Source organism: Lachancea thermotolerans (assembly GCF_000142805.1).
Source record: "Lachancea thermotolerans CBS 6340 chromosome G complete sequence".
Classification (NCBI taxonomy): domain Eukaryota; kingdom Fungi; phylum Ascomycota; class Saccharomycetes; order Saccharomycetales; family Saccharomycetaceae; genus Lachancea; species Lachancea thermotolerans.
Window position 1 is genome coordinate 1,572,355 of NC_013083.1, and position 20,638 is coordinate 1,592,992.

General features: G+C 54.5%; 12 protein-coding genes across 12 annotated transcripts; 3 read left to right on the plus strand and 9 right to left on the minus strand.

Annotated features, from left to right (window-relative positions):
* Nucleotides 1-102: 102 nt before the first annotated feature.
* On the minus strand, nucleotides 103-858 carry MCO32 (Mco32p; the record flags this gene model as incomplete). Its single annotated transcript, XM_002555771.1, has 1 exon — nucleotides 103-858. The coding sequence occupies one exon, from the start codon at nucleotides 856-858 to the stop codon at nucleotides 103-105; it is 756 nt and encodes a 251-aa protein (XP_002555817.1).
* A 689-nt stretch (nucleotides 859-1,547) lies between these two features.
* KLTH0G18238g (translation initiation factor 2A) lies at nucleotides 1,548-3,428 on the plus strand (the record flags this gene model as incomplete). The annotated part of the gene is made up of 1 exon (XM_002555772.1): nucleotides 1,548-3,428. The coding sequence occupies one exon, from the start codon at nucleotides 1,548-1,550 to the stop codon at nucleotides 3,426-3,428; it is 1,881 nt and encodes a 626-aa protein (XP_002555818.1).
* A 461-nt stretch (nucleotides 3,429-3,889) lies between these two features.
* On the plus strand, nucleotides 3,890-4,129 carry KLTH0G18260g (KLTH0G18260p; the record flags this gene model as incomplete). Its single annotated transcript, XM_002555773.1, has 1 exon — nucleotides 3,890-4,129. One exon carries the CDS (start codon nucleotides 3,890-3,892, stop codon nucleotides 4,127-4,129), a length of 240 nt encoding a protein of 79 aa, XP_002555819.1.
* A 28-nt stretch (nucleotides 4,130-4,157) lies between these two features.
* CAK1 (cyclin-dependent protein kinase-activating kinase CAK1) lies at nucleotides 4,158-5,204 on the minus strand (the record flags this gene model as incomplete). The annotated part of the gene is made up of 1 exon (XM_002555774.1): nucleotides 4,158-5,204. One exon carries the CDS (start codon nucleotides 5,202-5,204, stop codon nucleotides 4,158-4,160), a length of 1,047 nt encoding a protein of 348 aa, XP_002555820.1.
* Nucleotides 5,205-5,566: 362 nt separating this feature from the next.
* On the minus strand, nucleotides 5,567-6,640 carry ERG3 (C-5 sterol desaturase; the record flags this gene model as incomplete). The annotated part of the gene is made up of 1 exon (XM_002555775.1): nucleotides 5,567-6,640. One exon carries the CDS (start codon nucleotides 6,638-6,640, stop codon nucleotides 5,567-5,569), a length of 1,074 nt encoding a protein of 357 aa, XP_002555821.1.
* Nucleotides 6,641-7,019: 379 nt separating this feature from the next.
* CAF16 (putative ATP-binding cassette family ATPase CAF16) lies at nucleotides 7,020-7,829 on the minus strand (the record flags this gene model as incomplete). The annotated part of the gene is made up of 1 exon (XM_002555776.1): nucleotides 7,020-7,829. One exon carries the CDS (start codon nucleotides 7,827-7,829, stop codon nucleotides 7,020-7,022), a length of 810 nt encoding a protein of 269 aa, XP_002555822.1.
* Nucleotides 7,830-8,684: 855 nt separating this feature from the next.
* SPT8 (SAGA complex subunit SPT8) lies at nucleotides 8,685-10,490 on the plus strand (the record flags this gene model as incomplete). The annotated part of the gene is made up of 1 exon (XM_002555777.1): nucleotides 8,685-10,490. One exon carries the CDS (start codon nucleotides 8,685-8,687, stop codon nucleotides 10,488-10,490), a length of 1,806 nt encoding a protein of 601 aa, XP_002555823.1.
* A 103-nt stretch (nucleotides 10,491-10,593) lies between these two features.
* Nucleotides 10,594-12,132, minus strand: GYP8 (GTPase-activating protein GYP8; the record flags this gene model as incomplete). The annotated part of the gene is made up of 1 exon (XM_002555778.1): nucleotides 10,594-12,132. One exon carries the CDS (start codon nucleotides 12,130-12,132, stop codon nucleotides 10,594-10,596), a length of 1,539 nt encoding a protein of 512 aa, XP_002555824.1.
* Nucleotides 12,133-12,684: 552 nt separating this feature from the next.
* On the minus strand, nucleotides 12,685-13,617 carry KLTH0G18392g (KLTH0G18392p; the record flags this gene model as incomplete). Its single annotated transcript, XM_002555779.1, has 1 exon — nucleotides 12,685-13,617. One exon carries the CDS (start codon nucleotides 13,615-13,617, stop codon nucleotides 12,685-12,687), a length of 933 nt encoding a protein of 310 aa, XP_002555825.1.
* A 1,511-nt stretch (nucleotides 13,618-15,128) lies between these two features.
* On the minus strand, nucleotides 15,129-16,175 carry KLTH0G18414g (KLTH0G18414p; the record flags this gene model as incomplete). Its single annotated transcript, XM_002555780.1, has 1 exon — nucleotides 15,129-16,175. The coding sequence occupies one exon, from the start codon at nucleotides 16,173-16,175 to the stop codon at nucleotides 15,129-15,131; it is 1,047 nt and encodes a 348-aa protein (XP_002555826.1).
* Nucleotides 16,176-16,858: 683 nt separating this feature from the next.
* KLTH0G18436g (KLTH0G18436p) lies at nucleotides 16,859-17,875 on the minus strand (the record flags this gene model as incomplete). The annotated part of the gene is made up of 1 exon (XM_002555781.1): nucleotides 16,859-17,875. One exon carries the CDS (start codon nucleotides 17,873-17,875, stop codon nucleotides 16,859-16,861), a length of 1,017 nt encoding a protein of 338 aa, XP_002555827.1.
* A 1,762-nt stretch (nucleotides 17,876-19,637) lies between these two features.
* On the minus strand, nucleotides 19,638-20,375 carry KLTH0G18458g (KLTH0G18458p; the record flags this gene model as incomplete). Its single annotated transcript, XM_002555782.1, has 1 exon — nucleotides 19,638-20,375. One exon carries the CDS (start codon nucleotides 20,373-20,375, stop codon nucleotides 19,638-19,640), a length of 738 nt encoding a protein of 245 aa, XP_002555828.1.
* Nucleotides 20,376-20,638: the final 263 nt, after the last annotated feature.

Consider the following 20,638-nt stretch of genomic DNA (forward strand, 5'->3'; position numbering starts at 1 on the left):
TGAATAGATAGTTTCTTATGTTTTGTTAGTTATTCGCAAGCGTTTCATATTCGTTAGTTCTATTTACACGCGGCGCGGGCTCGCTCGGCCCGCAGGCTCAAATCAGCACGCTAGAGCTCCAGTCTCTACTTTTTTCTCGCGGTCCGACATCTCGACGTTGTCGATGGTGTGCACGCGGATCTTGGTATTGTCGTCGTTCATCTCGAAAATGAAAACCCCATAGATAACGCGCGAGAGCTGCCATCGCGCGTCCAGGTCGTTGGCAGGACTCGCGTGCTGCGCCATGAGTGTCTCCGACATCTTGTGGCCCGGGTCCAGGATGTAGCGCAGGACCTCGCTCTTGCTGTGCTCGTCCTCCAGGCCGGCCGTGCCGCGGCCGCTCTGCCTGGCCTTGTAGAGCCCGAACTTGGCCTGCGATGTGACGTCCTCCGGACCCAGGTGCTCGCAGCCCTCCGCGCACGTACGCCAGTGCACCACCACCTTGTCCGCGTCTGTGACCGTGTTGTAGCGCGAGCACGTCTTGCCGTCCGCCAGCGTGTGCACGTTGGTCACGTGCAGCGCGCATCGCTCATTCAGCACAAAGTTGCGGATGACCAGCGCTATCGCGTTCATCGAGTGCTTGTACTTGTTGACGCCCTGTATCGCCGGCAGGTAAGGGTGCGTGGTCGGCAGTAGCCGCAGCTTCACCTCCGCGTCCAGCCTCTCCGCGTCTATGCTCCGATTCAGCATCTGCGGCACCGCTTCCAGCCGCAGATACTCCGTCATCTCGCCCAAGTTCGCGTTTCGCGCGGCGTGCGACGCTCCGCACACCGTTCTGCGCATGCACAAACGCCCGCTAGTCCCCAGGAGTGGGCGCATTGTGGGTTGAGGGCTGTGATCTACAGGTTCCCAACGTAGGAAAGTAATTAGAATAGGCTCATCTTGACTAAATGTTGGTTCGTCCGACGTGATATATCGATCGCGACGAGACACGGTGGCCCTGGTGACCTCGGCTGCCGTGCAGCGTACCGCGCTTGCATGTTTGCCCCCGTATAGTTGAGGGAAGCTTTTGCTTCTTTTAGCTGCTCATGTTTTCGTTCCCAAGATTTTAAGATTTAGTTCGATGAGGTGACAATTAGAAAACAAAGGCTGGAAAATCACACAACTAGCGGAACCTCCGAACCGAAAAGCAAGAGCTACATTCTTGGAATGTGACAGATCGCGTTAGGTTGGTTCTGCAGCATTGCTCGAGGAGGTTCCTTACAGTAGAGAAGCCACGAGCGTCATGAGCGCGCAGATACGAACTCCTGCGTATGTTAGGTCAAGAAAGAAAAGAGAGAGCGATGAATAATTCAGTGAATTCGAATTTATAGCAGCGCAAGGCGCGCGATCTCGTAGGCTGGGTCGTGCACGACGCGTTGGCCCTCGATGTCAGTTTCTCGTGGAGCAGAGATGGACGTCCGAAGTGACATCAACACTCTGGGCTGTGAAAAGTTTTCGACAGGCCCGCGCTAAAGACATGTGTGGATCGGCACATAGAAAGATCGAAAAAGAGCATTAAAAAAGCCATGTCGACCCAGCTTTTTGCCAAGACCTCGACTGAGATCAATTTGTTCCAGGGGTACCCGTCGTTCGACGAGCTGACGCGCGACGAGGCCGAAACAATCCAGGTATCTCTGCTGTCGCCATGCGGAAGATTCATGGCGCTGGCCACCGCAGACGCGGTGCAGATTTTCACAGGGATGGAGTTCTCCAACAGACTGCTGCGCGTGGCGCTGAAGGACGTCTACGACATGCAGTTCTCGCCCTCTGGCAATTTTCTAAGCACCTGGGAGAGACCCTCGATCGCGGAGCCGGACCATAAAAACGTCAAGATCTGGGACCTGAACGTCGAGACGCCCCCAGAAGTCCCACGGTACGCATACCAGGCCAAGGTGCAGAGCGGCTGGGTGCTGCAGTTTAGCAAGCTCGACAACTTCGCGCTCAAGCAGTTCGGCAAAGAGATCAGGATCGTGAAGCTGGACGGCGAGGAATCCACTTTCAACTTCGACAAGCCCTACAGCAAGCTTGTCCCTGAGCAGCCGATTTCCAGCTTCCTCATCTCCCCAGCGGAGTTCCCAACTATTTGCACGTTTTCCCCCGAGAAGTCCGGCAAGCCCGCCGTGCTAAGCATCTACGCCATCGCAGAAGGCGTCACAGACAAGAAGATTGCGTCGAAGACTTTCTTCAAGGCAGACTCCTGCCAGCTGAAGTGGAACCAGCAGGGCAATGCCGTCCTGTGTGTCGCGATCACAGACTTCGACTCATCCAACAAGTCCTACTACGGAGAGAACACCCTGTATCTGTTATCCTTCCAAGGTGTTAACGGCGCGTTGGGCGGCAAGTCCGTCCGCGTACCGCTCTCCAAAGAAGGCCCTATCCACGACTTCACATGGTCACCTACCTCGAGGCAGTTTGGTGTTATCTATGGTTACATGCCAGCCACGATAACATTCTTCGACCTCAGAGGCAACGTTGTGCATTCGCTCCCAGAGCAGCCCAAGAACACCATGCTGTTCTCTCCCTCTGGCAGGTACATTTTGATCGCAGGGTTTGGCAACTTGCAGGGATCCGTGGAGGTCCTGGATCGTCACGATAAATTCAACTGCATTTCCAAGTTTGACGCGGCCAACACATCCGTGTGCAAATGGTCTCCTGGTGGCGAGTTTATCCTGACCGCCACCACGTCTCCAAGATTGAGAGTGGACAACGGTCTGAAGATCTGGCATGTCAGCGGCACTTTATGCTTTGTAAAGGAGTACAAAGAGCTGTTGAAAATCGACTGGAGACACAAGGTTTCTCAAAATCTCGAAAAAAGTCATGTCATAGCCAAGAACGAAGATCCTGCCAGCGACAATTTCTCGGATCCAAAGCTTGGCAAGATAGAGGTAAAGATCCATCCTTCAGTGCTTGAGTACAACGCCAAGCGTCAGAAAAATGGCTCTTCTGATGGTGCCAAAGACAAACCCACTGGCGCTTACAGGCCACCACATGCTAGGAGGGCCGGAGGTGCTGCATCAGTTCCCGGCGCTGCAGTCAAGCCCAGCCAAAGAGTCATTCCAGGCATGGCGCCACCCCCAGGTGCTGTTCCAGGTGTCGCTAAGGAGTCCAAGGCTGCTGCCAAAAATAAGAAAAAGAGAGAGAGCAAGAAGAAGGAGACCACACCTGATGCGACCCAACCTGATGCCGATTCTCAGGCTGCGAACCAGCCTCGAGTTAACAAGGAAGCCTCGCCTGAAGAGAAGAAAATACGTTCTCTACTCAAGAAGTTGAGAGCAATTGAGTCGCTAAAGCAGAAACTCGCTGCAGGTGAATCCTTGGAGGACACTCAGCTGTTAAAGATTCAGACCGAGGACAAGGTCTGCAAAGAGCTGGAGTTTCTGGGCTGGAAAAATGAAGATGCACAGTGATTTGCGTTCTGCCAAGACAGAAGCAAGGGATATTTAACACGACCTGTTATGAAAAATTGCATAGTCCGATGCGAATACGCCGGATATTTGCGAGGGCATATCTGCATCTACAACCAATCACTTCTGTGTACTCGTATTATTCTTCACGCCTTAAAATTTGGATTCTATTAAGCTTCATTCTCATTTAGTTTTCTGTAGATATAGAGAAACCGTGGGCTTCTGGGCACCAACACTATCGCTCCGCAGCTGTGCTTTGCCTAAAGCCGGCCAACAAACCCAAGCCTTCGCTTGTATTTACAGCGCGGCTTCTCAAGAGTGTTCCACTTATGCAAGCTACGAGGAGGTAATTACCAAAAGCTGGCGCCGACACTTTGAGTTGGGCGTGTCACGTGAAAGTTAGCTTTAAAATGTTCTCACAAAAGCTCAACGGCCCCTCTTCTTCGAGGTAACTATCATCCGCGATGACTGAAGCCTCCGCACACAAGCGGTCTCCAACGACCCCGTCAACTCCCGGAATTTGGAACGATGCAAGAGCCAAAAAGCTGAAGAGCGCCGCTACCCAGTCCCCAACCAAGCCCCGCCGGAGTAGAGACGCAACAGTGGAAGAATTAACAAGGCAACAGCTCATCAACTCTAGAGAGCTCCAGCGCGTAAATGGGTTGGTGAGGTTCCTTGAGCTAGAAAGAAAGTTTCAAACCTAAACGTAGTGTTCGACGTGCTCTCAAATTATCACGTTTGGCATTCTGCAAGCAAGTCAACAAGCTCGCTCGCGGTCGCTCGCTCAGTGGATTCAAACGGCATCATCCTAAGCAAGCATTCAATCACACTGGATCTTATGGGCTCGCTCAGCTCCTCAAGCTTCGGGAAAAGGCGCATACAAGCGTCAAAACACTCTGGTTTTGATCGGTTTAAAACGTACCGACCATCTCCCGAAGTTCCAAACATACCAGCGAATGCGGGAGAGCCACGGTCACGTACCTCCGGCCATTGTTCCAATGTTGGTGTGCCTAGTTGCTCGAAAATCGAGGAAATCAACCGGATGTCGCTCCCAAGGTTTGATCCTTCGGAGCCGTCCTCCACGAAAGCAGGGACGTATCTCTCGCTCGTACTATTAGACTGAAGAAGCTGAGATACAAGTACCAATAGCGCCCAAATGTCAACCGCGTATGTGTAGTTTTTGACACTAAACAGAAGTTCGGGTGCTTTGTAAATCGATGTCGAAACATCGGTAATTTTAGCATCTGCGGGCTCCTGCGGGTTGTCAAGGTCATATGAAATCCCAAAATCTATCAAAACAAGGTGAGGCGCGTTATCCCCAGCCTCTGTATCTACCATAACGTTTTGTAGCTTTATATCGCGATGAATTACCTTCTTTGAATGAATATATGCCAGAGCATGCGCAAGCTGCCTAAAATACTCGACCGCGAGATTAGCATCCAACTTATTAGACAGCTGTAGAGTGCTTTGCTCTTGGGTAGCCAGCAGGTAAGGGTTCCACCGGCGCTTTTGATACTGAGCACGCATGTATTCATACATATTTTGCTTGTAGTAAGGAAAGCCAAGAGTTACCACTCCCTGAGAGACCTTAGAAGAGACCAGTTCAATTACATATGGGCTGCCAGGGTCTTGTAACTTCTTAAGTATGGCAAGCTCGCACATAGGATCATGCGGCTTCACTACCGTTTCGACAAGCGTGTTCTTGTATGCATATGCCCCTAGTTTGTTAATACTTGAGAACTTTGTAGACGCTACCAGCTCTCCAACATCTGCAGTCATTGGGAAAGCACGCGAAATCGGTAAAGTTCGAAACGCAGGGCCTGTGCATGTAGTCCGTTAGATGATCAAAGTGCCTGATTTGTGGTATATGCTAATCACGCCTGACGTGTCGCACTTAAACGAAGCAATACTGCCAAGGGCGACAGAAGGTGAGAGTAGCTGTGTCAATCAATCGCAGGCATCCGGCGCCCATAAACACCAAACTTGCCTCCTTCATATTTAGGTTACAATATATCACTAACAAACGTGGGAAGTCATGTTGAAGTTATGTATGTTAAAGAGTGCAGGGTGCGAAAAGGTCATAAAGCGTTACATGAATTGAAGAGCCGAGGCACTGAGCTTGCAGTGCTAATCTCACATTCTCAGTTCATCTTCTTGAACTTTTCCTCCGTACCGTATACTCTGTAGCCATCATCCTCACCCTCAACCTGCTTCTTGATGACTTCCATCTTCTTGATCTGTTCCTCCCAAGTCTTGGTACTCTTCTTTAGAGATTTGTTGAACAACTCTCTGTCAGGCTCTCTGTAAGAACCACCTAGTCTGTCCCACAGAGTGGTGAACTGGCCGTAGTTGTAGTTGAAGTAGAGATGGTGAACGGTGTGGCAAGCGGCACCATTGACCACTGGGTCGTTAGCGAGGTACTCACCGTCGTGAATCATTACAGTCCAGAAGTTCACAAAAGTGAAAAGGATCAGGTATGAAACCTTGTTGAGAGGGAACAACATTGGGTAAACGTGGTATGGCAAGGACTGGAAGTAGCCGTCGACAGGGTGGAAAGCGTGGGAAGCGTAAGGTGTGGTAACGAGCCACTTGTGGTGAGGCTTGTGAAGCGCCTTGTAGACACGAGGCCAGTGCAGCCATCTGTGCAGCAAGTAAATACCGCAGTCAGTGAACATCAGGAAGTACACGTACTCCAGCAACAACTGACGGATGCCGTGGTTCTGGGTGTCGACTGTCATGTAGAGCTTGGAGTGGCCGTGCAGTTCCAACAAAAACCATGGCACAGTTAGCAGCACCATGAAAGGGATGGCGGACATAGCTTGCTTGATTTCCAACGACATCTGGTTCTTTAGATATCTGGGGTGGTTGAACACAGCCTTGTCAAAGATGAATACGTAAGAGAAGGTGGCGACGGAAAAGTACAACAGCCACCCGAAAATAGTGGTAATCACTGTCAGAGACAGAAACTGTCTCAGGACGTTGTATCTAGGCAGCAGCGACTGAAAGGTGTAGTCGCTCATTTTGAACAAATATGGCGCGTAACCGTACACATCGCCGTTTGAGGTCCCCACGGTGGTGAGGTTGCCAAGGCCTTGGTTTAGCGACAGGGCAGACTGCCACTGCGCGGGGAACTTGGACGCCAGCTGCGCAGGCAAAGTACGCGAATACACGTAGTCCAGTCCATAGGAGTCGAAAAACTCAAGCACTAAATCCATTGGGGCTTATTTTTTGTTAGTTGCAGACCGTGAACCTTGCCTGTAGCCAGATATCAACGATACAACTCTGTAGTTAGATCTATCTTCACCCGCGAGAAGCTTATATATTTCACATCGGTCGTTTGGCACTCGTTTTTTTTTCGGCGTCGCTCGAGGAACTTAAACGACACCCAACGCTTCACCGTGTACGAACTCCTAAAAGCGAGAGAAGCTTGGGAATCGAACGATAATGGCGGAAAGTGGGCCGGTTGGCGCCGTTTAGGGACGACGGGAACGTATCGGGGCCGAGAACAGCGTTTATAGGCTCTGAAAACAAAACAAGAACAATCGAACACCAATGCTTAACAATGGGAGGCATTGGCAGGATAGTGATCATATTTCATTTCTTAGATGTCTCATCTTGAGAGAGCCAAGTCAGCGCCAGCGGGTGTAATGACTTGGCGTAGCCAATGGTGACGGAGTTATCGTTGTGCTCCACGACGGAGCTGTCTTCGCGGCTGAAGCGTACTTCTTCTGCGTACGAGAGCTGCTGAACGATGCGACCGTCGCGCAAATGTACGACTCTGTCGGGCCACTCGGCAAGGCCATCAAAAATGTGGGTCGCGTATACGATGCTGCAGCGGCGCGCTTTCGTCTCCTGTTCTAGGAATGACAGCAGGCGGCTGCGGGCACGGACGTCGAGATCCACAGTCACCTCGTCAAGTAGCAGCAGACGCCAAGGCTTCAAAAGGCCCATCGTTAGTTGCACACGGCGCTTTTGCCCATCACTGAGGCGATGCATGCGCCAGTTGACGTCCACGTCTAAGATATCTATGAGTGTTTCGCCACGCTCGCGGTGCGCGTGGAACCCGATACTCTCGAGCAGCTCCAGGACGCCAATGTCGCGGTGGATGATAGACATGTGACACCACTCAGTGCCCAAGTACGTCGTGATCTGGCACTCGTCGGCCTCGTTTTGGTGCATTGAGTGTGGGCTGAACGGGTCAAGGCCGTTAACCCTGATCTTGCCTGTGAGGCACAGGTGCTTTCCACTGAGCAGCTTAAGCAGCGTAGACTTCCCTGCACCGTTGGACCCAATTATCAGAGTGCGAGTATTCCAGGGTATTTCGATCTCAATGTTGCAGAGCGACGCTTTATCGCTGTGGGGAAACTTGTAAGTCAGATCCCTGACCTCGGCAGCTAAAGACATGATTCGAGACTTGGAAATGTTGCAAAAAGACCAATTGAGGTGCTCTTAAGGTCACTTTTTTCACAGGCTTTAAATGTCCAGGGAATCTCAAAGGTTCTCGAACACGCTATTTTTTATGCAGTTCCCTCATGTGACAAAAATTGCCATACAAAAGAGAAGAAGCTGCAGTTGTGGACTCTTCTCACGTAGTCACACTGCTCTAGATTGCTAGGATCAGCGGTGCTAACTCGCGCATGTTACTAGCACAGACAACGCTGCTTTCCTAGGCCAGCGATACTCGTATATAGTAACCTGTTCAGTTGTAAGATGGACGAAAGTCTGAGCGAGTCGATAGAAGGCCAACATCTGCGTTCTTTGGTTCCTGAATCATGAGCCAAATGAACGCCTTTTTCAATCAGCTGGTGACCCAAATTCATTTAGCCAGATATCCGATCATCACATTGTAAACCACTTTTCTCAAACGCCAAGTACGTAGCAAGTGCAAGCAGACATCGCAGTAACCAACCTGGCGCATAGACAATTGTTTTGATAATCTAATTGGCAGTGTGTTGGTTCTCGTTTGTACGCAACGATCTGCCTAAAGTGAGCGTGGTATCTCGTTTCCCAACATGACTCTTTTGCAGGGAAAGAAAAATCGCGTAAATACTTAGAGAAACAGGGCATCCTGAGAGCACACTTCGGAGACTCCAGGCTGTAGTTACGATACCAAGAGCGGCGGCCGATAGATTGCTCGATATTCGTGTAGCATGATATATCTTAGGCGCCGCTCTTTATTATATCATCGGCTGAATGTATTCACAGCATTGACGGGCTTCTGGTAACAGAACATCTAACGATCACCGGCAATAGTCAACCATGGATGGAGTAGGTGACATTCTCAACGAGAACCATGTTGCAGAGGAAGAAGAGGAGGAAGACGAGGAATTGGATGAAGAAATGGAAGATATAGCGGGCAGAGGAGACGAGCAAGAACAGGACCAGGAAGACGATGAACAGGACGATCAAGATGATCAAGACGATCAGGACGATCAGGACGATCAGGACGATGATTTAGAGCAAAGCCAGGATCCTAACCAGGATGAAGATGAAGACATGGATGCGGAGGACGACGAAAACGACGAAAACGACGATAATGACGAAAACCCGAATGAAGAAGACACCCAAGACGCCGCAGGCAACGGCGCACGTAAAGATACAGAGGGAGCGCGGGACGGCAATGGAACTCTCGACGGGCGCAGCTCGGAAATTGCAAAGGAGAAATCTTCCCGTGGTCCCTCCGCGTTCGAGAAGATCCATCAATATTACACACAACTCCACAACTCGGCGAAACTTGCAGACGTATACTCAATCTACCCAACAGCAGCTATCCCCATCCAGACTCATGTACACAGCATGGCAATGTCGAAAGGACTAAAGTACCTATTTCTTGGCGGACAAGATGGTTATGTAAGGAAATTCGATTTTCTCAACACAATCGAGGGAAAGCTGTCCCTCACAATTCTACAAAAACACTCTTTGGTTGAATCTATATCGAATGCAGGGATACTACTTTCTTACTGGGAAAACGAGGTACCGCAGCAGCGCAATAGTCTGAAGCTGTCCAAAACGGGGAAGGAATATGAGCCGGCAGTATCGCCAGTGCACGCCATTGATGTTCAGAGCGAATGCCTTTTTCTTCTAAGTGGGCTCGAAAACGGAGGTATCACAATGCAAGGGTGTCGCTATATGGAGGGCCATATAGCACACTATTTTCAGAAACACACGAGTACCGTTAATCAGTTGAAAATCAACAATGATGAGAGCAAGTTTATCAGCGGTGGTTGGGATAAGCAAATCTTGGAGTGGGACTTGAACTCGGGTCAGTGTGTCAATGAATTTCGAGGCTCTACCGCACAAATATCTTCTTTGGAATTTAGACCGTTATATTCAACTGTAGTAATCGACAGTGCAACAAACAAAGAAGATAGTGCTGGAGGAGAGGACTCTCAAATTAAGAGAGACGATGATGATCTCGACTCGCTTTTTGGCGATGAAGAAGAAGAGGAGAAGCGCAGAGCCCAAGAAAGCGCGCAGGAACCTGCCAGGCCGGAAGACGGACCAAAAAGTCAACCGCTTTCCAAAGACGAGATATCTCAAACAACACTGAGGACTGTTTACGATGAGAATACCTTTTTGGCCTCGTGCACCAACGGTTCTGTTCAAGTTTGGGACCGCCGTATTTCAACAAAACCTGCTCTAAATTTGATACGTGGAAATCAAGTACCTCCGTGGTGCATGTCGGCATGCTGGTCTACGGATGGTGATCGTATATATGCGGGAAGAAGAAATGCTGTAGTCGAAGAATACGACTTGAAAATGGGGTTGAATCCATCTAAAACCTTAAAATTCCCCAGCATATCAGGTCCTGTCTCCTGTGTCCGGGCAATGCCTAACAATAAACATGTTCTATGCGCCTCTTACGATAACGTAAGAATATATGACGTGTCTCAGTACGGATCCAGCAAAGTGCCGTTCCTGATCGTTCCGGGGCATCATGGAGGTATGATATCGAACCTTTACGTTGATCCAACTTGCCGCTTTCTAATCAGCACCAGCGGTGACAGAGGCTGGCAGGGTATATCTACCGACGCTACGTTGATATATGACATAGATGTAGAATAGGTTCAAAAAGAGATAAAACAGGCGTGTATTATTATTACTTGTCTAACGGTCAACGTAGAGGATTCTATACAGAGATTGAGGTGCTCTGAAAGGCTTGTGTGAGCTAGGTCCGGCCTATCTTCAACAAGGTTTTCAGAGGATCTAGCCAAACTCTCCGTGGTTGAGTAAGCCCTAGGAACTTGAGAGATTTTATCTGGTCAAAGTACAGCTCGATGCGACGATGCCCTTGATGCCCTTCAAGCGACTGCATATACAGCTTCAATAAGATTGCGGCCACCCCAATAAAGAGAGAGAATTTTACTAAGATAGAGCCTCTACCTTGCGCAAGCAGCCTCCATTTGGGAACCGGCGACTTCTTATTGTCCAGTCTGGCGTTCCGTGATCCCACAGATTCATTGAGGCAAATTTCTCTGGATAGCCATGTCAAAACCTCCTCTAACAGTATCGGCCCGCGAGAGTTTGTTAGTAGCACGCTGTATTTGTTTAGGATTTTCTTTGACTCTCTGGGCAGTTCGAGAGAAGAATTCCTACTTGCATCAAGGATGTCGTTCCAGAGCTGAACGCTGGACCCAGCAATCATTTCCTGCTGAATTACACCGTGTATCAGATCGGTGCTATTGTCGAAGTTATCGATATTCTCTTTGTACCTTAACAGAAGATCATCCTTTTTGGCCAACAGGAGATAACTATAAGCAACAAGGGGCACCATCATAGAGTTCGCGGAAATGACAAGGTCAAAAACTTGGAATACAATGCTCGGCGCATCATCGCTTTGAGGTCTCAGGTCGTGTGAAAATAAGGTAAGAATAGAGGAGAGTGCGAAGAAGGGATCAATTTTGTCAAGCTGGAAGGTTCGATAGAAGTAAGAGTCTTTTTGCTTGACTATGAGTGGAATGAGAGCCAATTGGTCGATCGTAAAGGTAAGGGAGTTCATCATGAAGTCGCGCAAGTACAGCAGGGTAAAAATAACCACGGCTTCGAAGAGCTGCTCACTGTCGACAAGCAGGAGCGAGTCGTCGGCAAGCTTTGTGGAAATGGAGCTCGAACTGAGACTTTCAGAGATGTCCGAACCGTCTGAATCGTGCGGCGCGTCCATACCCTCTGCAGAAGCCGTGCTGCTCGTTGAGGCACTGAGGTTGTGTCCGACACCTGGGGCGCTGGCGTGGGCGAAAACCAGGACGAAGACGGCGCAGACGTCGTGGTAGCCCTGGTAGTAACTGAGCTGCGGGAACGCCCGGAGGACCCTGACGATGGTGCGCTCCAAAGCGTGACGCAAAAAAGCCTTGGCATTGTCATCTTTGATATCGCCAAAGGAGCGCTTCACGTCCAGGGCAATCTGGTGCTCGTCGCGATGTGGATCACCGCCCCCGTTCTTGCTGCTACTGGCGGTGTCAAAGGGCAGCCGCGACTTGAGCAGCGCAAGCCACGCGGGTCCGCGGAGTTCGTGCTTGAGAAACCCATCAGTGTCGCGGCCCAGGGCCGCCAGGGCTTCGAGATCGCCGTCCGCCAGGGCGCAGGACAGACCGTGCGTTTTCTTGCTCAGCCGCTCGCTGTGCCGGAAGTATACGACTGACTTTTCATCCATGACAGACTCGCTCAGGAACTCGTGGTCATTGACCCTTACGGTGTAGGAAGAGGCCATGCTGTGCAAAAAAAAGGGGACACTGGGACTGAAACTGTGTGCAGGTAATATATTCAGACAGCTGCAAGCGTATCAGATAAACATGAAGCAGAAACCAGCCCTACGTTGGCGGAAACACAGAGTTGCGGGGACAGCCCTGCTTGTAATCCTAGAGAAATTTGAGTATTGGGAGAGGTAGCGATGTACGTTGGCGCCAATTCCAAAAACTAACTCATTTGTAACTCACTTGTCACACTCAACAATAACTCAAAAGTGACTCGAAATTTAACTCAAAAATGCTAACTCAGAATGTCATCTCAGAATGTTTAAGTCGAACCGATCGTTCGAACCGATCATTCGAACCGATAACTTCGGTAACACTCTCAGAAATGTTTGTTTGAATACTTGTTCAGTAGCACCGGCTGAAAAGTCCTTGGTTGGGAATGTCGGGCAAGAAATGTCACCCAGGAATGCGAATCTATAGAACATTACCGCGCTCACCGCGCCTTGTGAATTGAATATAGATGCCTTATAAATCGTAGACGTAAATCATTAAGCTGGCCATGAAGCCAGTTACATCGAGTCGTTAACGGGCCCGGTGTACATTGGTTGGTAGAGGCGGGGCTGCATCCGGCTCATGCTAACCACGTTGGAGAGCGCGTCGATCTGCGACGAGAGCTGGTTGATCTGCCGCTGCAGAGAGCTGATACTGGCGAGCACAGTCTGAGTCTCCCAAGATGGGGACGGTACCCATGCGGCGGAGCCCTGCGCCACTGCAGAAGCAGAAGCGGGTGCAGTTGTGGGAGCTGGGGTGGCCTTTTCGCAGAACTCGGGCTGCGAGACAGGCGTGTTTATCATTGTGGCCATGCCGGAGGACGGCAGCGGCGATACCGTGGCAGGCGCCGTCGCGGGCGCCGTTGGCGGTACGTGTAGGTGTTGCGCGGGGCCTGCGTGCGCCAGCGCTATTTCCTTCGCTTCCGTGAAGCGGAAGGTGTGGAAGCAGGTGCGGAGCAGGCGGTCGAGCTCCGTAGTGGGCGGCGCGCGCGCGGTGTCGCTCTCGAACTGGTTCTGCGACGTGGCGCGCTGGAACAGCAGCTTGAAGCGATCACGGCACTGGCGCTTGTTCTTGTGGACGCCGAAGCTGGTGGCCATCTCCGTGCTGACGTGGTGCCAGAACAGGCGGCGCGACTTGGACTTGGGGTCGCACGCCAGGCGGTGCCCGTTCATGAGCACGACGTGCAGAAGCAGCGAGTCGTGCGCGCGTGTGAACTGGGTGCGATGGCGCACGTGATCATGCTCGGATCCCGGGCCTAGCGCAGGCGCCGGCAGCGCCGGCGCCGGCGCGTACGCGTGGTCGGGCTCGCACTCGGGCTCGTCGTCGTGCTCCATGCCAGACGAGAAGCTGGCGGCGTCCAGCGGCAGGTAGTTGCCGTCCGAGAGCGCCTGGAAGTCATATACGGAAGAATCGATGCGTTGCAATGGAAGGGCCATGGACAAAGCTTGCATGGTTGTGCGATGTTCCTCGCACGAGCCTCGGGACGAATTTGGCACTTATTGGCGCCCACAATATATAGAAGCCTTCACGCCGGAGTGCAAGTGGGCTTTTCCACCTGTGGAACGTGGTGGGGGCGAGGACAAGAAAAGGGCAAGGGATCGGCAAGGCACAAAGGCACGGAAGGTGAGATAGGCGTTGAAAGCCTATGGGCATAGAGTCCGCTCTCATCTACACGTAATAATTCCGATTGCGATGCATGCACACGCGGCGGCGCTGTGCTATAGAAGGCACCGCCGCACAGTCACTCGTAGAGGGCCCCGCGCACAATGGATCTGCGCTTCCTTTCGACGAGACTCTTAACGCGCCTGCGCGTTGCCTGTGGCAGTTCAGCAGCACGCAACAAAGGGCAACGCATGCAGCCGCACGAGTTATCGGAGTCGCGCCGCGAGCCCTCTAGCAGTCATAGACTCCTGCTATGAACCTATAGGTTCGTATGCGTGCCTACGCGAGTCCGCATGCCTATATGAGCCCGCGTGGCACCCCGTGAGGACCTGGCGACGCAGCTGCCACGCACTGGCTAGGCACCCGCCCACACATCCACGCCTCCGCCTGCCATTGGCGAATACGCAGTGCGCTTCCGATAAACCCGTAACCGTGACTTTAGCTGCTGCGAGGTGACCACAAAGACGTTGCAGAGGTCGTCGACAGGCACAATGCGAACCGCAGCATGAACACTCCGATGATGGCGGCTGACGCATGCATGGAACACGCACACCCAGGAGAGGGAAATCCGACGTGGAAAGAGACGACAACAGGGCCCCTTCGCAAAAGACTCCGCCCCTGCTCGCAGGGCTGGAGGCACAAGCCCCGCTGTTATTTCGAAAATCCACAAGTAGAGCGTAAATCGGGCGGAGTTCCCGAAAAATGCGGGCGGAATCTGGCCAGAGCGCCGCATTCCCCTGTATGCGCAATACGCCGTGCGCAATGCCATGCGTATTGCCGTGCGCAATGCGTGCTAATTTGCTCAGCTGCCACTAGCAGAGCCGCGAATAGCTCTCCCACGTGACCCCTAGAACCTGCACGCACATTCCCCCGCGGTGTTCGATGAGAATGCTTGCCGGTACATTCCGCGCATACGCGCGGCACCTAGAAAAGCGTCGCGGCAGGGAACGCCTGTGCCGGCCGCACGGCGCGCGCCAGCGGGCCGGAATTCTGCGGGGAGCCGGTGACACGGGCCGGAAAAGTCAAGAGAGCGCGCGTGGCGGCGCAGGTTTTGTAGTCTATCTAAACGTTGTTCACATGGTCGTACGTAGGTACATAACGCTCGTGCGCGTCGGGAATGCAATAGTTGTCCGGGGCGCCTCAGGGCGAGCCCCGGATATGCCAATATGGTAATTGTTGCTGTATTAATTAGTTCGGGATTACTGTTTGCGGCTCGCCCGGTGCTCCAACCGCGGGTCGTGGGGTGTGACGGAATGAGGATGTGTGTGGTGTTTCTATCATTATGCAAAGGCCTCAGGTATCACAGGTTGGCGGCTCTGGAGTATGGGGATGCCACTGCCAGATACGGAGATGTCATGGCGAGATATTGGTTCGCAGGGGGCGCGAAAACGCTGTTGGCGGCCGAGGCAGTGGCCGAGACTCCTGCACTGCACTGCACCTGCATGTCGTGGCTCATTGGGAGCGGGGGTTGGTACAGGCTGGGAGACTCGACGCCGGTGCGAGCCGTAAGTAAGTAATCCACGCGGGAGCGCTCCATGGCGAGCATTCCGCACAGCTCCTCGACGCGCTGGTTGAGCGAGGAGACCTGCTGCTGCAGGCCCGCGGCTAGCTCGGAAAAGGCCTCGAAGCTGGAGTCGGCGAGGTCAGCCGAGGAACCAACAAGTGAGCCCTGGGGCGTGGTAGGGCTCAGCGTGCAGCGCGGAGGGCTATGCAGAGGGTCGTCGCCCGTGGCGGCGGCGGCAGCGGACCCGCCGCTGTTGGCATGCGGTACCGAAGAATGTACGAGGGCAGATGTGCCGTTTGAAGTGACCGACGCACAGGGCGTTGCGGCGGACGAAGGAGCCTGCTCCTTGAGCATGATCACGTTGTTCTTGTCAATGTAGAGGATGGTCAAGCACTGGGCTAGCAGGCGGTCCAGCTTTTTTAGGTCCTTGCGGCTGGAGCGGTGGTCGCGCACCGCCTTCCAGAAGAGCAGGTTGAAGCGGTCGCGGCACTGGCGCTTGTTACGACTGAGCCCGTGCCTCACCTTGAGCTCGAAGCTGATGTGCAGCCAGAAGCGGCTGCGCGGGCGCGTGTTGGCCGGCCCGCGCAGGAACGCGGTGTTGTCGATGATCGTGGCGACCAACACCGTGTCCTCGTGCACAGACCAGAAGTTGCGCGCGCGGCGCGTGCAGGCCACGGCCAGGCCGGGCTGCTCGCTCTTGTCGAGCTTCGCCCCGGAGTCCGCGGGCGACGAGGTGAGGTTGGAGTGCGACGAGCACACCGACGATGGCGCACCCGAGACCTGCTGTTCCGCGCTGCAGGCCATGGCGGGCAGCCTTAAGATGTCCGAAGCGTTTTGAGACATGTGAGAGAGCGAGGGTGGGGGCTGATGTCTACCGGAGTAGGCCAGATTCCTTGAGCGCCGGAGTTGGCGCGTCGCCGCCCTTTTTATATCTTGTAGGCGTATTGTCCGTGCGGTGCAGAGATGCTCCGAACTATGTCACCTGCCCCAGCCGCTTGATAGCTCGACCTGCATGAGCTCGAGCCTTCCGCAGATAGTGCGACCCGCTCGCGGCTATGCATTTTCGTAGCTGCAGGCACGCCTGACACAGCACGTAGATGGTTGTACGGCAACGGTAAATTTGAAGGTTAAAACTCACTTCTACGGTACGTCGCCACATGGCCTTCTTCTGGAATCTCGCGCAAAAGAAACTCACTGCGACCAGCGTAGGCACCGAGTCGGCGGTGCCTCCCAAAAAAAGGAAACGACTCGCAGCACGCCGCGCGGGCGCGAACCCCCAACCTACGCCAAAAAAAAAAACCGCAGGAACGCAAACACAGCACGCAGGGCCGATTAAAAATCGCGCGCACCTTATGCGCCGCCGTCTGCATTGTCTGCGGACCAGGCTTCGAGAAACAGCAGGAAACGAACGCACGTGCGTATTTACTGCATGCATAGAAGGTTCGTTACATTCGTGTCATATGTGACGTAAGACTGGATATGTACAGAGCGGTTACAGAGTCATCAACGTACTCGCCTCCCCTCGCTCAGCGAGAGCTCCGGCCGCGCCCACGTGAGCTGGACCGCGCGTCTGGCTGACCGAGCGGACGATACGGACCCTGCGGGGGCGGGGTTTCGGGTGCCGAGTCGGGCATTGGAGGCGGGAACGCGGGCCGGAACGCCGGTGGCAGTGCGTGCGGGTGCGCGTGCGGGTGCGCGTGCGGGTGCGAGGCCGGGTTCGGACTGGTGTGAGACAGGGGCACAGACGCAAGCGGCGCCAGCGGCGCCAGCGGCGGCGACTGCGCGAAGAAGGCACGTGCGACGGGGTCGTCACGTGGGGGGCGCCGCGGCGGCGCCGGCGCCGGCGCGGCCGGGTGAGAAGGGCCTGGCGCGGCGGGCTTGGGCCCCTCAGGGTCGTGTGCCGGCAGCGAGGTGCGCGGGCCTAGGCGCTCGTCCATGCTGCGAGCGAGGTCGTCGATGCGGGCGTAAAGGTCTGCGACCTGACGGTCCAGCGTGAGCACCTGGTCCATGAGCAGCTGGATCTGCGGATCGGTGTAGTCTGGCGCGAAGGGCGCCAGGGACGCGGGCACGGCCGCAGAGCTGGGCGCGAGCAGCGGCATTGCGGGCTGTCCGTCGTCGGACGTGATGGGACTTGGCTCGCGCATATCGCTCATCGGCATGGGGCTCGCAGTGGCGGCGGCGGCGCCCATGTCGTGGCTGTGCGCCAGGCTGTGCAGGGGTCCCGGCCCAGGCTGCGCGGGACCGCCAATTACGACGCTTACGCCGCTGCCGCTGCGGTTGGATCCAGGGCGGCCTGCGCCGGCGCCGGCCGCTGCGCTCGAGGCGCTGCTGCTTACGGGAGCAGCAGCCGCTGCTGTGGCAGTGCTGGGTGCCGCCGCGTCGTCAGCGTTTTCGGTCGCGGCGGACGGCGCGGCTTCTGCAGGCACGTCGCAGTCTGGGCTGTCCGCCAGCGCGATGTTGTTGCGGGAGTCCAAATAGAACAGGCGGGTCAGGTCTAGACACAGTGCATCGACCCCCGTCTGCGGGTCGACGCCATTGTGCATGTTACGTGTGCCACGCGTGTGCAAAAGCTTGAAGCGGTCTTTACACTGGCGGGCGTTGCGCACCACGTGGTAACGGGCGGTGAGTTCGTGGGCAATGAGGTCCCAGAAGCGCTTCTGCACACGGCCTCCTGGGTGAAGCGGCGCGGAGCGCAGCAGGTCGCGGTGCTCTGTGAGCAGCGAGACCAGGAGCACGTCCTGCTCGTTGCGTCAGATGGTGCGCGCGGGCCTGCGCATCAGCGCATGGTTCATGAAAAGCTGGGCGTCCGGATGCGAGGTTCGGGAGGAGCTGTGTCACGTGTCGGGGAGAATGCGAAGGGCTGGAGGACGCGGCGGCGAGTGTGCGCGCTCGGACACAGGGCTACAGAGGCGGGCGGTGGCACAAGCTTGGGCGGTGCTGGGCGGCGCGCGCTGTGCGGGCTGTGGTGAAGGAGAGTGCGAGGGACGGTAAGAGTCTCGGCTGCGCGCGGTGCTTGGATCTGTTCACTTTCCACGGCGTTCGTGTGTACGGTGGGTCCACCGGAAGTGCTGATGGCACGTGAGTACTTTTCACTGGAGGCGGATGCGTGTGGGTCCAGTGTCGTGGCCTCAGGATGCACAAGATCCTGTCGGAGCGCTCGGGGCCTGCTTCTCTTAATTGTATATCCCTGCTAAAGGCGGCCCATCGCAGCGCGCTTTTCAGGCTTATGGCTCGAGGGCCCGAGCCTTCGTCGCATGCATGATTAACAAACGGGCCGCTTTCCGGAACCAAGGAAAAATTAAAAGCACAGAAAGCAAAAACAAAAAAAAAAAAAACTAAAAAAAGTGTACAAGGAACAAATGGAAAATCAACAATAAAAAAACAAGCCTGGTTGACCGGGAGCGTCGCCCAGTGGGCCCGGAGCGCAGCCCGCTGCGCAGCCGGCAGCACGCCGTTCCTGGTAATGCCATTACTACTACGAGCGTCTAGCAGCGCTGCACACCGCTCCCCTCATTCTGTACCGTAAACATCGGCTTGCCTACAGTGCTCACTGGGGTGATAGGCCCCTCGCTGCGCTCCTCTTCTCCCCTGTCTCGTGCCTCCGCCCGTGCCCGCTGCGGCCTGAGCGCGGGCAGCGGCACCTTCGTAGTTCTTCTGCGCGTGGGACTCTCTAGGTGCACTGGGCGTGAGGAACAACCGCGTACACCGCAGCGTAGCGCTGTGCGCAGCATTGTCGACTGAACGCACGCTCTGAACGCACGCACGTATCGCGGTAGCTTCTGCCGCCTAAGTGACCTAATGCCATCTAAGCTACGGTGCGGAAACCTTAACTTGAAACAGCTGTGTCGTTCAGAATGGACTCACAGGCACGACGCGTCGGCCCATTATGGGGAGTCGCTGTTAGAGCTCTTCTGAACAAACGCCCAGATCGCACCGTCTGGTGGACGGTTCGGGCTTGGTGGCGGGCTCTACGTGCGCGATGAGCCGCTGGAAAACGAGTCACGGGCCCAGTTAAATAAGCCAGCTCAATTGATTAGCGGGGACGCGCCCGCGCGGCTTCGAACAAACAAGAAACGACCGACATCGCAGGCGTGCGCCTCATGCCTTGCAGAGAAGTCCGGTCATAGCACACGGAAGCCCTTGTACTCGAGGGCATGACGTAGCCGCAGAGCGGAACAAACGCAGAGCTAAGGGCCGGAGCCCGCGCTCTGCGCGAGACCGCGGAGGCCACGTGCGCCTGGTGATCCGCCTAGCGCGAGGTACACTTGAGCCGGTGGAAACAGCGCCAAGTGCGCGCGACAGGGCCTAGACGCACAAGCCACCACTTGACATTTCATATAGCACAGTTCTGTGGCTGTACACGCCACTTTGCCTCGCTCCTGTGCGTCTTGCGGATGTTCCTGCTGTGAGCTTTTCCTGTAGAGCGACTGTTGGTAATGCGGTACCAACGTGCTGCATCGGACTCGATTGTTGGTGCTTGCGAAGTTCTGGCCGGACCTCACCGGCCGGACCCAGTCTGGCGATGGATCCGCCGAATGCTGACGACATGCCGGTGCCTGGACATGCACCAGGAGCATTACAACCGGAAGCGGTCGGACGCCGATTCGCAAAGCAGCGCCAATTGATCAGCAACGGTACCGATGCACTTTCATGCGAGTCTCTCGCCCGCCTGCGGTTATTGCGGCAGCAGATCTTGGCTCTTCTCCGCCAACACCCTATTTTACGCCACATAGCTCTTCTCTGGCGGGCGCCCCTGCGACCTCTAGGCGTGGCTGGAATCACACGCGATAGCCAACGAGAGTTTGGTGTCAATCTCTGCCTAGGCCTCGATCGCCTGCCGGCAATTTGCCACGTTATCTGGTGCTGCGCAGCGTCTGAGCAGCAGCGCGCCTCAAATACTATCAGCATTCGTGCACGTTGAGAAAAAAAAAAGATCTTTCTGATGGGCGCTTGGTAGATACCGGCTTGGATGGACTGCGAGATGAGTGCCTTGGGGAGGCAAGGCTGGTTCAATTGGTGGCCTGATTGCTGTAGTGGGGTCATGTGGCGCCATGGCTCTTGAGAAGCGGATCCGGCGCGATTTTCCGATTCCTCTCCTATGGTCACGTGATTGCCATGGTTGATTGATCTTATCGTGCTTTTTGTCCATAGCCAGTTTCCATGCCGCAGGCTCTCTTTTTATAATCGGGACTAAACGCGGGGCCAAGGAATCGAACTCCAGATTTAGCCTGTACGAAAAAGAACACGAATGCTCTGCAAAAAAGCCGCGGTCGTATAGTGTCTGGAATGTGTCCCCAGGCCTGCCG